Source organism: Dothidotthia symphoricarpi (genome assembly GCF_010015815.1).
Source record: "Dothidotthia symphoricarpi CBS 119687 unplaced genomic scaffold P153scaffold_24, whole genome shotgun sequence".
NCBI lineage: Eukaryota > Fungi > Ascomycota > Dothideomycetes > Pleosporales > Dothidotthiaceae > Dothidotthia > Dothidotthia symphoricarpi.
This window is the reverse complement of record NW_022985031.1, coordinates 657392-673274: the sequence shown is the minus strand read 5'-3', so window position 1 is coordinate 673274 and position 15883 is coordinate 657392. Positions and strand designations below refer to the sequence as shown.

Below are 15883 nucleotides of genomic sequence, written 5' to 3'. Positions count from 1 at the left end.
GCTGGATAGAAGAACCTTACGACATAGAGCGCCAGAAGTTGTGAAATATTTTGCGCTAGTGTTCGAGACTAGGCTTGGCATTTCGCAGCATGTCCCAGAGGAAGAATTAGAATTGCACAGTTCTGGAGTACTCGGGACACTTTTACTAGAGTAATCAAGATGTTTGACTTTACTGTATCATTCTATCTCGTCACATGGTCCTCCCACTGCACAAACCCCAACACCATCTCCTCCCTCAGCTTTCACCTCACATAAGCATCGCTCCTCCATTCGTGCTAACTGTAACTCCATCCATATTCACATCCTTCAGCAACCCCAGATACGTCTCCGCCACATCTTCCGGCAGCGGCACCCTCCCAGTCGGCATCTTATCCTCAAACGACTTCATCATCCCCTTCCTGTGATCTTCCGGAATCGTATCCCAAAGCTCCGTATTCACCGCCCCAGGACTGACGCCATTGACACGTGCAGGCTTAAGATCGAGCGCCAGACCGCGCACCATGGAGAGCAAGCCGCCCGCAAACGAGCCAACAACAGTCCAGTCAGGAATCGGATGTTCGCTGACGCTTCCCGTGGTGATAGTGTAGCTTGATTTGTAGCTTTGATTGAGGTACGTGGGCAGGAATTTTCCGACGAGGAGCGGCGCGATGAATCGAATCTGGCCTGCTTGGTAGATCTTCTCCACAGTGACATCATTCAGCTTCATCTGGGCGAGGGCGTCGCCAGCTGTGAAGATTACATGGTCTAGTTTCTCGCCCCCCATGGCCTTGACGGTGTCTTCGAAGAGCTGCTTCAGCACATCTTCCAGGGTATCTGGCTTCGAGAGATCGGCAGGCAGGCCGTGGACTTTGGACGCGGCAGAGGGGTAAGAGCTCTTGAGTTTCGAGATGGAGGCTTCGACGCGCTTGGGATTGGACGAGGAGATTGTGACTTGGGCGCCATACTCGAGAACGGCTTCTGCGACGGCGAAACCGATCCCAGATGAGCCACCGATGACGAGGACACGTGTGTCTTGGAGTTTGTTAATGTATTTCTTCTGGTCCGTCATTGTGAGTGTGATTGTTTGTTTGTTTGGCGTGAAAAGTATTGGATGTAGTAAGTCGAAATTCCAGCGGGCGGACTTTGGAAAACTTTATACCGCAGACGTTTTTATAACATACACTCACGCACACCCCGATATTAACAATCAACGGATACAATTGGACAGGTATCCATGCTAACTCCGCTCGAAATGCGAAACACGGAGCGTTATGCTATTTGATTGATTGATTTCTAATGCGATGTCGTCAGTATGTCTTTGATCATTGCGGTAAACCGACGTCAACTCTAGCGTGACGCATGACATCATTCAGTGGTATTCCACGCTGGTCAAAACAGAAAAGGGAGAGGACGAATGTGAGGTGTAGCCCGTGCAATTACATGCATGCAGGGGTATGGCATATCTCCCTGCTACATAGTCTCCGTTCCATCTTCACCACTGCGTTTCCCGTTCAAGCGTCATACAGACATGGAATCGTTTCGTGTGGAACAAGTCCAAGCTGATTCTTCTCAAAACAACCCCTCAACCGTAACTACTAGCACACGAACTTACACCAAAAGAATCTAGGGTATCGTCCAAAGAGAGTCGATCTGCTTTCTCCTGACCTACGAAGGGTGTTAGCTCAAAGCTGACTTGAGTACATATCATACGAAGAGAAAACTTACCAGAGGAGCAACAAATAAGACGCCAACAAATAGTGCCGCGACTGTGAGAAGCATTTGTATCTTGTTAAAACCCTTACCCAAGATATCAAATGCAAAACTGGGCGCAACGCGGGTTCCAAAGATATCCAGTCCGTACGCGAACACTAGACTTGTACTCTCAATCCCACTCTCACTGGTAATAACGTCTTTTATTCCCAAAACCTCGTACTTGTGCGTCAGATGCCACTTTGGATCAAATTGAACAACTGGGGTGTATTTGGAAAGACCTTCGGCCTGCTCCTGTGCGGTAGGATCGCGACCAACTGGTCGTCGAGGGTCGATGACCTGGCGCGGAATGCCAATGATAGAATTAGTTGCGGGCACGGTAACCAGAAGCTCACGGCTAGTAATGCCTTGTTTTGTTTGCGTGACTGTCATATGCGAGAGTTCCGCCGGGATCTGGTAGCTTTGCGAGATCACATATGGTTTTGCGGCATCGCCCATGGAGTCAGAGGGCTGCACGGTCGAAGAGTTGGATGAGGCGCCCAATGGCCCCCTGTCGTCCGGAAGGGGAGATTCGTAAAGATCTGAGATGACGAGTTGATAGCCTCGAGCCGACAATCCTGAGGCAGAATTGGTAGTGAACGAGTAGCTGAACCAGTTCTCGGAGATGGTGGACGGAATAGGCCTGGAGGTATCGACATCGTTGTGGGAGATGGTATGCAGTAACTGCCCAGACGCAGAGTCCAACAGATAGAACGAGGCTGTACGAGCAGAGTCGAGGACTGCAGTAACAAGCACAAGATTGGGGTTCAGGTACTTATAAAGTACTCTCCTATCACCCAGTACTTTTCCGATAGAGGCAACAGGATCTTTGAGCGGTCGTGTCGCGTAGTCAACGATTCGTTCTCCATTAGGAGGCGTGAAGCTCCACACGGGCTCGGAGCTTGGCTGATTCTCCAGTGTACCTTTCAAGGTGCTATCGACCAAGTGAAACGACACCAACTCCTGTCCCTCTGAAACCAAAGGCACGTGCGTTTTGAGACCCTGAGAAGACAGTCGACCTCCAGTGGTTGAATTTACCAATACCGATCCTTTGAAGCTTGGATCTCTGACTTCAACATAGCCGCTGTGAGCCTTCAAGGTCGGATTCTGGAAGGTCGCGCCGGGCGCAAGCTTATTGAGGTCAATGTTCCACATCACCTTGCCCCGCGAGCCTACGTCAAGCGCAGCAAGGCGACCGTCCTCGGTTGCGACCATAACAAGCTTATGGAAACCGAAAGTGTCCTGTTGGATGCCATCAATCGTAGTATCTTTCGACTTTCCAAAGACGCTGCCAACAAGACGAGCGGGAACCTTCTGCAGCCAGGCCGGGAAGTATTTCAAGTCTTGGACATGCCTCGAAACTCGGTGGACGTAAGCAGAGACCAAGTTCTGGTGGCTTTCAACTTCTAGCTGGTGCGCAAGTGACTCCTCTTCTGGGAGGCCTAGCCATGCAGCGGACACGGTTCGGGATAGGAATTCTGGTCGCGTCCAAGCCACTTCACTGTTTCGAATGAGTGCCCATTGTCCGTTGGAGAACAAAACTCCTGCTCGGACGGCGGTAGCGGCTCCTGACTTGATAACAATCTCAGAGACGCCATGTACGGGATAGGCGCCAGCCAAAACTGGTGACCCCTCAACACTCCACCGGCCAAGTACGTCTTGCGAGGCAGACGAAACGACAGTAACTTCATCCTCCGTGATCCTTGTGAAGTAAACATTGGCGTCCGATGTGCTGGTCGCAAAAGTGCCCTTGCTCGTAAGTTCTGGGAGACTGTAAGCTTTGGACACGGTGTTCTTCTTCAGATCGACATGGTAGACCTCGGCGGAGTGTCCGACAACAGTCTGATATTCAACCAGGAAATGAGGCAGCGAATTGACGTGATTGGGGGCATGCAGTACAATGTTCTCCACGACCTCGTTTGACGGTGTGCTGAAGCTTGATATGCCCTTTGTGCCGATAATGTTTACTTTCAGCACTTTGTTTGCTTTGTCGGTCCATGCCAGCAGCGGTGCGGCCGTATTTGCTCCAGCGTATAGAATGTTGGTGTGAGACGTAATCTCAGTGTCCGAGTTCAGTGTGTATTGGTCCGTCTTCTTTCCAGTGACGGGGCTGAGAGACGTGACTCTGAGTTTTGATCCTCCGAGCATTGATGAGTGAAGTGATATGTAGTAGATAGTCGTAGGCGAGGTGGACACCTGGAATGGTACATCTCCGCTGTTGTCTGGGTTAGTCCGTATACACGATGTGTGACAGTAGCGCTGACCTTGTGTCTTCATACGTCCACTTCACTCGCCCAGTCTTTCCATCAAGTCTCTGTACGCCGGTGCTACCACCGGCCAGCAGAATGACAGCGTCTTTGGCCTCGTTGTTCGTGATTCCGTCTTCTTGTTCTAGGATCTCTAGGTCCTCGACAACTGCTCCACCAACACTGGTCTCCCATACAAGCCTTCCATCTGAGGCGCTCCATGCGGTAATGCGATCCCCTACAGCGCTGATGACAGTATCCTGATCACTTCCTGCCCTGAGATGTCCCTTTCCATTGGGCTCAGTGACGGTGTGTTGTCGCCAAACGAGTGCACCGTCTTTTGGGTTGATTGCACCAATTGTTTGGTTTTGTGATATCGAGTAGAGGAGGGAAGCTTTCGAGCCGGCGTATGGCTTCTGGAAAAAGGTGGCTTCGTGTTTTGGCAGGCCTAGCAGCGCATAATGGAAGTCAATGTGGTATGCGTCGTCCTCGTAAATCGCAGCTGCCGGGGCGAGACATGCTGCAAGGATCAGCGCAGCATGGAGACGCATCGTTCGATAGGTTTGCGGGGTGGTCGTCGAGGGGCTGCGACGTCTACGTGAACGAGAGCTTCACGCTGACTGGGTGCGGTTCTACCTTGATCCGATCCGGATTTGCGCTAACTCCTTACAGACATCTGACGCTTTTGTCAACATGTACGTCACCAGCCAGGATAAGTTTCCTTGCTATCTATCCGTCGGGCTGACTTCCGATCTGCCTGGTAGCCAATTTCGCACGGATTTTCTTCACTGGCTGCCGTCTCAGAAGGGAGACTCCTTGTTGGAGATAGACAGTCTGATGCTGGGGAAGCGGGAAACTTCCCTCGGGGCATTGGCATTCTACGCGCAGATCATATGCTTATGCAGCAATGACTCAGCCACGTGTTTGTTTGCGCACATGTCGTGGCTCGTTGTACTATTAATGAATCCCACGGCTGCGTCTACTATCACTATTGTGTGCTTTGCCTCGCCCGCATTCATGAACGGCGATACAAGACACGAGTGACAGGCATTGCGATACAGTGCAACACAGACTGTCACTGCCACGTGGAAGCGGCTGCCCGGCAATTCAGCTACCTCAACGTCGGTATATTCCTCGGATGATGTTCTTCGCTCGTCAACCGCTGGCGCTACTCGGCGACTGCTGAGGCCCCTGCCCGCTAGATTTTGGATCCGGGGCATGTCAAATCCACCCTGATGCATATCGTTGCGCTGGTTCACGCCCCACCAGAAGTCTCTCATGCTTGTACGTTGCCAACACTGGCACTGCGTTCAGCCTGCCTTGTATACGCAGGGAGAGAAGTGCGAGCCAAGCTGAAGTCAATGCATTGCGCCAATGTCGTAGGATAGCAGCTCGGCATGACTACATAACGGCATTGCCTTGTTGACCATTGCAAAGCTAGTGTCGCCTCATTCAGGGTAACTGGTACGCTACTATGGCAAGGGGGTTCGGGACGGTCCCGACATGTTGGTATGGCCTCGTTCGTGATGAGGCTTCATGCAGACACAACACACGCTTCGATAACATCGCAACGCGTTCTTGCGGCTGACCAACCGCTTTCGCAGGCGTTGCACCGCAGGGAACACTTAAAGGAGCGTTGACTGCAGCGTCTGCGCGCGGACTACGGCACACGTTACCCCGGAGCTGGACGGATTCGACGTCGCTGGCCTACACGAGTCGAAGCACGTCGGTGAGCCCTGCCAAGTCCAAGGATAACCCATGGCTATTAATCGCTACGTTGCCCTTCGTTCTACATCCCCGATCTCGATAATCGCCGCAGCCCCTCAAACTCGTCAACATTTGCCTTATCGATAACAGGCAGCCTTGAAACCTCGGAAAATCTCTTCGAATCCCCAGCCTCGCCGCATCCGGTAGGTAAGTCGACTCTGCGCGTGCAGCTTATATGCATAGCCCAGCACCGCGATTTGCCACAATGACTTGTCCACGATGCATTTGAGGCTCTTGATTTTTTTGATTGGTACCTGTGGAACACAAGTATAGACGGCTGACAAGTTGCCCCAGTCGTGGTTGGCTCAGAGCACAGCTCGCACGCACACAATCTGTTCCGAGTCGCAGGTAGCTAGCGACGCCGAGTCCAGCTGTCTTTCAACATTGTCATTGCACAATTAGCTTTGGCGAACTAGTGCACGGCATTGGGAGCCGCCCATCCTCCTCCTGTGGCGGTGTGAGCCAAAAGTCAGAAGTAGTTCTTCAAAGGCTGTTGTTACCTCTACCACAACACGACGAAAGATCTCGCAAAGCATGTCGCAACGGGAGTACCATATAGTAGTACTCGGGTCAGGTGAGTTAGTGAGGACGCGATCAACTGGTCGAACAAGACTGACGATGGTGGCGTATTAGGTGGAGTCGGAAAGAGCTGCTTGACAGGTACGTGGATGAAGATTCGGAACGGTCGCAGAGATACTGACTACCTGTAGCACAATTTGTACAAAATGTGTGGATAGAGAGTTATGATCCCACCATAGAGGACTCGTATCGAAAGGCCATCAATGTCGACGTTGGTACTCCAAAATTGATCGTGCAAACACGTCAGCTGACCCATCATCAGAACCGTCAGGTTGTGTTGGAGATTCTAGACACTGCAGGCACAGAACAATTCAGTAAGTTTGAAATTTGGCTTTCACCATTACAGTTGCTGACGTCGACATAGCTGCTATGAGGTACCTACAACGAACCCCAGCAACATCCATTGTTACTAACAAATCGCAGAGAACTCTACATGAAGACTGGCCAAGGATTTCTCTTGGTCTTCAGCATAACATCAGCATCATCATTCCATGAGCTCGCGGAGTTACGAGAACAAATACGGCGGATCAAAGACGACGATAATGTCCCCATGGTGCTCGTTGGCAACAAATCCGATCTGGAAGACGACCGAGCAGTATCTCGACCACGAGCCTTCGCGATATCACGTGAATGGGGTGTTCCGTATTTCGAAACCAGTGCGCGAAGAAGAGCAAATGTCGATGAAGCTTTCGTCGACCTCAGCAGACAGATCATAATCAAAGATCAAAGGGAACGTCGAAACGCCCCGCCGGAACCCAGACCTGACAACAGGAGGGGACGAAGGGCTCCACGAGATAGGAAGCCAAGACATCGGCCGAAGTGCACAATTCTGTAGGCCATGATCGCCTTGCGGTGGACAGTCAAGGGTATGGCGGTCGACCTGCAGGATCAGGCCGGCTAACTTTCTCTCGTGGCGCTCCTGGAATGCCCTTGTGGGGGCTTTTGGCGTTTTAAAGATATCAGAGCCTACGCTCACAATCGCAATCAATCTTTTTCGCTTCCAGCATGGCGTTTTGCTAGTCTTGATGATGATCGATACGCCCAGCTTATCCAGGAACCCCTATATAATCCCACCCAGGGGTGCCCGTTTCAGCCCAATCTGGAGGAGTGTTTGTACGCACTCTGTTGCGTCATTGCAGTATTATCTATCAACCGACGCTTGAAAATTGCAACTTCCATAGAGAGGCAATACGACTTTGTTTTGTTTTTTACGGCTACTAGAGTATATATGCACACCCTTTTTTTCTGCTTGAATGTTCCTCTTACTCATCATCTAACTCACACACTCTATCTGACTCTTCTGTTTCTACGTTGCGCCAACCGGGAACGGCAAGCGCCGCTGTAGCCTTCCCAATTCTCTTCTCCGCATGCTTCTCGCGTATGTAGATCCACTGCTCGGTTCAAAGAGCTCGCTTGACCATGTAGCAAAAACTCTCTCCCGGTAGTACAGATAGTAACTCGGCGCTGCCCAACTTTGAAAAATCTGCTATATACGTGTGCAGCTTAGTTCTCATCCCGGACTGGCCGGCCTTTCGGCCATACTATTGATTCTCGCAAACGTTACCCTATGTCATCGCCGTATTGTACCAAGAAAACCATCCTACGCTTATCCCCTAGCGCTGATATATGCTCGGAGCCGTTGATAAACGTTGAAAGCTTAAACAACCTTTTCACGGAGCAAATTAGGCGTTGCGAATGGCTAGAATTGCCCAGGACCTTTATTACGAACGGAGTTGAAGACTCGTCAACTAAGATAAAATACAAGTTTGCCGGATGCACACATGGATGTAAAAACTCGGCTCCGTTATGAGCGTTTCAGAGGGAGATGTGTTCTCTCCTTGATCGTTGACACCAATGTCGAGTCTTTTATGCGCGGTGAACATATCATATATGATCCACTTAAAAGTTACGCCATCCTAAAAGTCGACGAGACTTGTTGGAGTACTCTCAAATGTGATGTCAAGATTGACAGCGTTAACCTCATGGCATTGAGTCTAGAACTTGGGTTCTGCAAGATTGACTAGTGAACTGGGCCAGGCGACCTCAATGACCACCAAATTGAGTGCGAAAATGTGCTTCGAGAATCAGAAAAACGTTGAGTCACCTGTGTATACAGAAGGTTCCAGTCAGGATGGGATTTATCCAGAATAAATCGAACACAGTCTTTTACATCTGTGTCATAAAGGTTCTCAAAACGGAAGTCGTAAATAACTCTGTAAAATATACGCAATTAGTCACTTCATATTCGGTTTGCAAATTCATTACCAATGCGCCGAATGATAGACCTAGTTTGAGCCATAGGTCAGTCTCTGCCATGAGGCCTAAATGGCATAGCGATAACGACATGACTTCATCGTTCTTTGTGTGCTGTAGGTGTTACTACATCTTGTCCATGTATAGACATGCCGTCGTGACAGGAATGTCCCCTCGTGCAAACGTTGCAATAGGAAAGTAACCTAGGTAGGGGAAGTTACCAGGTTGTTGAAGGCGTACGCGTCGTCGTTCCGGCCCACCACGTGTGTCTCAAAAGCGAAACTACAATCTGATACCCTGTAGTTTATTATGTTACGTCTTCGCTTTCGTATCCGCATCTTTCGTTACCGCCTGCAAAGAAGGAGAGCTCGTCGCTAGTGAGAGTGAGAACTCACCTGCGTAGTGATCGACATGCTCCGCCTGTGTTGGAAGTGGAGACTCGGTCCTTCTCGTCTCTACGCCCAAATTTTCGTAAATACAAGCTGAGCATCGAAACCTTCGGCGTCCTCGAAATTTTCGGCTTTTTTCCTGTTGCTAAAAGCGAACAGCTTCTGGCCGAAACCTTCAACTTTCTTACTGCCAGAGACGCTTCGAATAAAAGCCACAGGCGGTGTGCTTTTCGGATATGGACAAGTGTTCATCCTCTACGGCTTTCTCACGGGTTGTAGACATAGTTTGAGCTGTTCGCCAACCAATTGATATCTCTTACGGTGTTCATTGACTGGCCAGAGGTGCCGTAGAAGGATACAAAGAAGTAAAGCCTTATAGAGTACCAAATGTAGGACATGATATGTTTTTCGTGGGGACGTGGTACGTGGAAAGAGCTGGCGAGTGTTGGAAAAACCACGATATCTGACAGACACGCGACTCCGTCGTCAAGCCTCCGCGGGTTATTAATCACGAGAGGCCGCAAGGCTTGGTAAATGAGCATGGTTCATACACACACGCAAACGCGGATTGGCCTTGTAAAGTAAACGTTGCAACAGACTTCCAGCGTTACTGCGCAGCTGCCCAACCCAGCTCCCGCTGACCCACAACGTGCGTCACGCGCCGTGCCCGGTCCTTCCCCCGCGGGCCAATGTATGGCCCGCAATCGCAATTTGCACTTCGCGCATGTTCTTCGCCATCGAAAATAATCGCAAACGTAAACACCGACGACGCCAGCCTTGAACCGATGTTGGTCGCGTAACCCCCACATTTCCGGAGAAACCGCGCGACTAGGGTGCCCACGCTAATTCGTCCCTGAGTTTTCAAGGTGGCGTAAAGGGTGGCACGAGATCGGCACAAGACGACTGGTTAGAGAGGCTTGGGCTCCTTAGACATTAGTTTGAGTTTGGGGCGAGTACCGCGAGTAGAGTACCGAGGATGTTTGAGGTTGGGATTTGTTAGTTTGACTCGCAAGGCATTAACAACCCGACGTCATATGCTTCGCCCCGTCAGGGAACGACACATGTGGCGTAATGAGGACATCGAACTGTTGGGATGTTTGCAAGCATTGGACAGCAGAGGTGAGTTGGCTTCTGTACTGTGGTAACCCCTGATGTTTTTCAACTGTACTAAGATCAAGGAGCAACTGCGGTTGAATCCTAAAGTTACGACAGACTATCTGATTCGCTGAGACTCTTCCGTGCGGGGGCGGCAATGCGAAGAAACGTTAGGGTACCATAGTATGCAAGAGCATGCAGCGAGTCTTGGGGGAAAGGGCATGTATATTTGTACCAACACTAGCCTTTGCCAGATGAAGGGTTGTCTTGGTTGGAGAACATGACCCAGCAGGAGAAATGGTCAATTGGCGCTGTGAGAATGAAGAGATGCACGCTCAAAGTCTGGCTGGCGCGATATCAGAAAGGGCAGTTCATATGTGACAGTTGGCTTGTGCTTCTTCACTAGAGCTTGTCGCACGGCGAGACGTTCAGGTCTTAATCTTCTAGACAATGTTCATACTGTAGGTCATCGCGTGTGGTAGATGTAGACGAGTGTACCGGAAGGCCAGGCAGGATGTGAGGGCGAACAAAGAAAGGTTTTGTTGAAATACTGATACAATGCAGAGGCTGGGGGCTTGAGTGATGAGCTTTGTGTACCTCCACGCGTAGGTTTCCAAGAGAAACAGCGCTCTCATGAAAGCTCAGAGATAGGAGTGGCAAAGAAAATAGGAGACAGGCAGCATTCTCAAATGATCAACACGACCGCTGTTCAACTGAGCTAGAATTATCCTCGATTTAGCCAAGAGACACGTAGGCAGTTGAGGCAGTTGAGAGTACTTCCCATGTTCGAGCTTTACATGGAAGGAAGCAGAAGGGTAGAGAAGCAAAGAAAACCTTGCATGCAACGTGGCTTCCGTATATGCTGCTGCCTAGCGAAAGAGTTCTCCTACTTCGTTCGTCTCGAAGCGATACTCGCAACCAACATACATAACGGAATTAGCATGGAATGCAAATCTCGATCACACGAGGTTACACTGTATGCGTGGATAGGTGCAAGCGCTGAGGCGATCCTGTGGTCTACGGCGTGCATGTTCGCACTTGCCAGAAGAAGGCATCGATTTTGGTCATGAGGCCTGCGCCTCTTCAGGTAGCTTCAGAGACACACGGACACTGAAACAGGGGCGGATGAAACTTGCGGCATTTTCTTCTCTGCTTGCGTGCCTTGCGTGCTCCTCGCTGTGTTTGTTGGTTTGTTGTGTGACGTCAGGGTAGTGGGGTTCAGCGGGGCACTTTTCGAAATGCGTGGGCGAGATCTCCAAATGGATCGTGATCGCCAGTGAATCCGAGATGGGCTTGCTCCGTTTAGTGTGGGTTGTGGTTCACCATTGGTTCTAGACCTCAGCTGCCCCTTCCGCACAAGCTCAGCCGCTTCCAAATGGCACGTGAAATGACGTAGTACCATCGACGTCACTGCCCAAGTGTCCGTTTGCGCAGTGCCTTCACAACTGCTAGCGCCGTCCCTGTGCCCCTCACCTGTCCCCCACCTGTCTATAAGAACCACCCCTCACCCCTCTACAGTCCAGCATCAACTCAAGCCACTCTTCAATTTTACACTTCTTCAAACAACTCCCAACCCAACCAACAAACTCAAAATGTCTGCCCCTAACGCCAACACCCCCAACGACGGCCTCGTCGGCCAGGCTGTCAACTCCGTCAAGAACGCCGCCAACTACGTCTCTGAGTCCATCCAGGGCCAGTCCGCTGAGGCTTCCAAGGAGGCCAACAAGCAGCAGGCCAAGGGCAACGTTCCCGGAAACGACTCCCTCACCGACCGTGCCTCCGGTGCCCTCTCCGCCGCTGGCGACAAGATGGACCAGAGCAAGCACGACGCCTCTGCTGAGGCCAACAAGCGCTCCGTCTAAGTTTCTACATCACTCGGTTCGACGCAATGTCCCGGCAGCGGTTCACACCATAACGACTTCTCGACAACGGTCTAACCACCACGACGATTCTTCGACAACGGTTCAACATCACTCCGGCTTATTGACGGCGATACGATGATGGGGGATGGATAATAGACATCTGGCTGAGTAGCACTGTGTCTCTCGCCTCTTACGATGGATATGATTATGGACACGAGATACCAATAAATCTTCTTCAATCATGCTTGCTCTTCACTGCCTTGATCGTGACACTGCCTTATCTTTCTGCGCTTGTTCCTTCACCTTTGTGACACCTGTCTTGACGCGATTCTCACTGGAGAGGTACGACCCCTCTTGATATTCCTCTCGTGCCCCACTACCCCGCGACGCGTGACGTAAACCAGCGGGGTGACAGGCATCTGTTCCCAGGTACATCCTTGTTTTTGAGAATTTATAGAAAACTACGAAGAAGATGTTAGATCACAGCTAACTACAAATGCCTTTTTGCTTGTATGCTGGTATATGGGGCTAGTCAATAACAAAGCTGTAGCGGCTTCGAGCGAAGAACTGTATATGGATGTTACGCAAATTCCGAGGGTCAACAATTGATTTGGACATCCCAGCCCAGGAACTAGAGTAAATCCTCCTGGCTGTAGAAACAATCTCCTTGGAAGATACACTGCCCCACTACCTAAACAACCCCATTCATATGCACACCCTGCTCATCCTGCTGCTGCACCGTCAAGAACCTCTCTCTCGTCCTTTCAATCCTCTCCTTTGTGAGAAAATAACTCTGCGGTAGGTCCGCATTATCCACCATACGTGCTTGGGTTGTGCTCAGATCCTCACCAGCCTCCTCGGCGAGCAACATGTGTACTACTGCCTTCCCGCACAGCGTGGTGTTCGGCATACCGTGCCCTGTGTACCCACCGCAGAGCCACAAGCCCTGTTTATCAGGCACCTTGCCCACCCACGGATGGTCGTCCCTGGAGTAGCCCATGATTCCCGTCCATTGCGCGGTGGCTTCGAGCTCCTTCAGACCCTGCGTCTCGCCATCTAGTTCGAGGACCTTGAGCAGCGCGCTGCGAAGGTACGCTGCTGCTCCTTCGTCGACGATGGTGTCGTCTGAGACGCCGATGCTCGGGAGCCCTGCTCCACGGCCGCCGCCGAACATGAGATGGCCTTTGGGGTTTGGCACGCCGTCGAAGGGGCGTTGGATGAGGTAGTCGTCGTTGTTGGATGGCTGGCCGAGGGCGGCGACCATGCCGTAGGAATCGGGGATGAGCGTAGAGTTTTTGGGTGGAAGGAGAGCGGACATCTCGCCGCGGACGGGTACAATGAGGTCGGCGAAGTGAGGGAGGATGGCGGAAGTGTAGCCGTTTGTCGCTAGGACGACGGTTTTCGCGCTGATGGTACCGCGGTCCGTGTGCAGCGTGTGCTTGCCGTCCGACGACGTGATTTCGGTGACGGGAGTGTTGGTCTGAAGATTGAGACGTCCGTCTTTGACGAGCTTTTCCAAAATGAAGGTCACGAGCTTGTATGGCCATAAACTTGCAGCTCCTGCTGTAAGCGTCGCTCCAACACAATCGGGGGAGACCCGGTGCTTCTTCAACTCCTCCTTGTCTTTGATGATCTTTACATGCTTTGCAAGATCTGGTGCTATGCTCTCGAGGTGGGCAATCTCATTCTCTGCCTCTTTCATGACTTCTTCGGTCCAGAATGTGCGGCAGCCGGATACCTCGCGCCATTCACATGGGACGTTGTTCTTCTGAATGTACGAACGCACTGCGTCTACGTTCTTCATCTCGAATGCGGCGACTTCTGAGCCTCTGTCGAAGAGGAGGGGTTGGCAGTGTCCACCATTCTGTTGGAATAGTCAGCATGGTTATTGAAGTCGAACGCGAGCGGGCGTTGGTCGTGATATGTCCATTCTGACGACGACATCTATCCTTTTCTTCGACTCACCCGGCCAGTAGCACCCCAGCACGCCTCCCTAGCTTCTAGCAACACAACGCTCTTGCCATTTGCCCTCTCGTCCTCTGCCAGATATCTTGCAGCAGAGGTGCCCGTGATACCGCTCCCCACGATAACGATATCAGCTTCTGCGGGGAGGTCCTCGGTGGTGCGATGGCCAAGCAGGAACTCGTTCGGCTCACTGTGCCAGAAAGAGTTGCTCGACTTGGGTGTCGGGAGTGTAGCGCGTTCGTGTCTCATGGTGCCGCGATTGCTGACGGATGTGATGTATCGAAGTGGGGTGGTGGGGAAGACAGCTGGAGATAAGTCAATTCTGCCTCTGTCTCATATTCTCTCGTAGTGTTGTAGTGGAGTAATTCATATCTCTTACAATTTGTAGTCCTCAAGGCAGTGGATTAATCATCTACTCCGAGACTCATTCGGAGTTTGAGTCGTTCCTTATCGTAGTCCGAGTATTACCGGTTATCACCCACTCCACAGCAGTGTCAGGCCAGACGGACTGGATGCTACGATGCGACTGGATACGATGATAATTCGGGATGAGTTTCTCCGCATGGAAGAGCTGGGAATTCTACGGTGCGATGTTGGTGAGGAATAGTGGATTGCCTTCCTCTCCACCACATTCGCTTGACTTCCTCAGCTCTGCCATGCCGATCGCGGGCCTCGCAAGCATCGACACTCGACAAGACATCGCGCAAATAGCCATATACCTCATGTTACGAAAGCCAAGGATACTGCTGCAGAAACACAGGCATGGGAAGACATGAGGGTGCTCATGTGGGCGGTAGGAGACTCTAGAACGCGACGCGATTCGTAGGGCTGACTAGCTTAGAGTAGTGCGAGACGGGTTGTGGATCTACTTCTCTTGATCACGACTAAACTTCTGCATCGCAAGTGTGTAGTCGTCGTTACGGCGTCAGGGAACGCTGTTCTCATCGCGTATCAAGTATGTGTCTATATGAGGGGTGTAATCCAAGCAACGCATCTCACACCTTCAAATTTCAAAAGGTATTCTCTGCTCCAATTCTCCTTCAAGGTGATGTGAAGACCTTTAGAAGAGACAGGTAGAGTCATCCCGAGGAGAGTACACCAGCCTACAAAGTTTGAGGCTCATGAAAAACAATTATCTCACGCAGGAGCATACACACATCAATCCATATCATTATCATTGCTCATATATCTCATAAAAGTCGTCAAGAGGCTACTCAACACCCGTTCAACAGTGTGCTACCATTCAGCAGTATTCGAGCCCACCTCCTCACCTACGACTTCCTTCCAACCCGAAAGATATCTCTCGCCGTATCCGTCACCGAGAACCCGTTGAACAGCCAGTCATTCGAATGCCGTCCCCGCCACGGATCACTGCCACTTGTGCTCCTCCGGCCTTCGCTCTGCAAGCTCGGTCTCGATGGTTGCGCAGCCTTTGTCGCTTGTCGGGGTTGTGTTGTGGTGGAAGGGACTTGCACGGGCGGCATGACCATGGGCGACTTGTCGCGTCTACGTGAAGCGCTGCGTGAGCGGTCGCGTCGCATGCGTGCTGTGATTGCGCCGAAGAAGGAGTCTTCTGTTGGCGAGGCGGTTGCTGTGCGGGAGGGTAATGCGGGGGATGTTGGAGGTGACATCTGGCCGGATCCTTGTGTATTTTGGGAGTCGACTGTTGATGTGCGGACAGGAGGTGTGGGCTGGAAGGTCGATTGGATCGCCATGTTGATTTGTGTAAGAGCAGTGGATGCGAGTTGAACGTGAATAGAATTCCACTATTGAGATGTTGGAGCTCGTTGAAAACAAAAGGCGGTTGTGCTTTGAAGAGATGAATTTATGCTTTCAAGTCATGCAGTCAGCTTGCTTTATATACCACACCATCCCACCATCCCACCATTCCAATGCCTCTGGCTGTCCTCTCAACCCTTACCATGCACATCACGCATCCAAGAATTGATCAGCGCAAATCCCTTCCGAAACAAATACCGGTGTCCATTGGCGTTGGAAC

General features: G+C 51.2%; 5 protein-coding genes across 5 annotated transcripts; 1 reads left to right on the top strand and 4 right to left on the bottom strand.

Moving 5' to 3' along the window:
- Positions 1–247: 247 nt before the first annotated feature.
- Positions 248–1048, bottom strand: P153DRAFT_302816 (short chain dehydrogenase; the record flags this gene model as incomplete). Its single annotated transcript, XM_033664472.1, has 1 exon — positions 248–1048. The coding sequence occupies one exon, from the start codon at positions 1046–1048 to the stop codon at positions 248–250; it is 801 nt and encodes a 266-aa protein (XP_033518691.1).
- Positions 1049–1602: 554 nt separating this feature from the next.
- On the bottom strand, positions 1603–4525 carry P153DRAFT_302463 (DUF1620-domain-containing protein; the record flags this gene model as incomplete). The annotated part of the gene is made up of 3 exons (XM_033664455.1): positions 1603–1644; positions 1705–3943; positions 3993–4525. The coding sequence occupies 3 exons, from the start codon at positions 4523–4525 to the stop codon at positions 1603–1605; spliced, it is 2814 nt and encodes a 937-aa protein (XP_033518690.1).
- Positions 4526–6275: 1750 nt separating this feature from the next.
- On the top strand, positions 6276–11919 carry P153DRAFT_302541 (ras-domain-containing protein; the record flags this gene model as incomplete). Its single annotated transcript, XM_033664459.1, has 6 exons — positions 6276–6315; positions 6375–6401; positions 6452–6531; positions 6583–6638; positions 6744–7054; positions 11510–11919. The coding sequence occupies 6 exons, from the start codon at positions 6276–6278 to the stop codon at positions 11917–11919; spliced, it is 924 nt and encodes a 307-aa protein (XP_033518689.1).
- Positions 11920–12588: 669 nt separating this feature from the next.
- Positions 12589–14256, bottom strand: P153DRAFT_351231 (FAD dependent oxidoreductase-like protein). The gene is made up of 2 exons (XM_033666326.1): positions 13885–14256; positions 12589–13783 (listed from the first exon to the last, which is right to left on the bottom strand). The coding sequence occupies exons 1-2, from the start codon at positions 14131–14133 to the stop codon at positions 12611–12613; spliced, it is 1422 nt and encodes a 473-aa protein (XP_033518688.1). The 5' UTR covers positions 14134–14256; the 3' UTR covers positions 12589–12610.
- A 473-nt stretch (positions 14257–14729) lies between these two features.
- On the bottom strand, positions 14730–15639 carry P153DRAFT_371149 (uncharacterized protein). The gene has a single exon (XM_033669196.1). It carries the CDS (start codon positions 15597–15599, stop codon positions 15156–15158), a length of 444 nt encoding a protein of 147 aa, XP_033518687.1. The 5' UTR covers positions 15600–15639; the 3' UTR covers positions 14730–15155.
- Positions 15640–15883: the final 244 nt, after the last annotated feature.

Excerpts from the sequence above, each read along its gene's own strand:
- P153DRAFT_351231 (XM_033666326.1), bottom strand. The coding sequence starts at position 14,133 with ATGAGACACGAACGCGCTACACTCCCGACACCCAAGTCGAGCAACTCT. Across the intron at positions 13,784-13,884 it reads GCTGGGGTGCTACTGGCCGG|AATGGTGGACACTGCCAACC; the intron begins GTGAGTCGAAGA and ends CTATTCCAACAG.
- P153DRAFT_371149 (XM_033669196.1), bottom strand. The coding sequence starts at position 15,599 with ATGGCGATCCAATCGACCTTCCAGCCCACACCTCCTGTCCGCACATCA.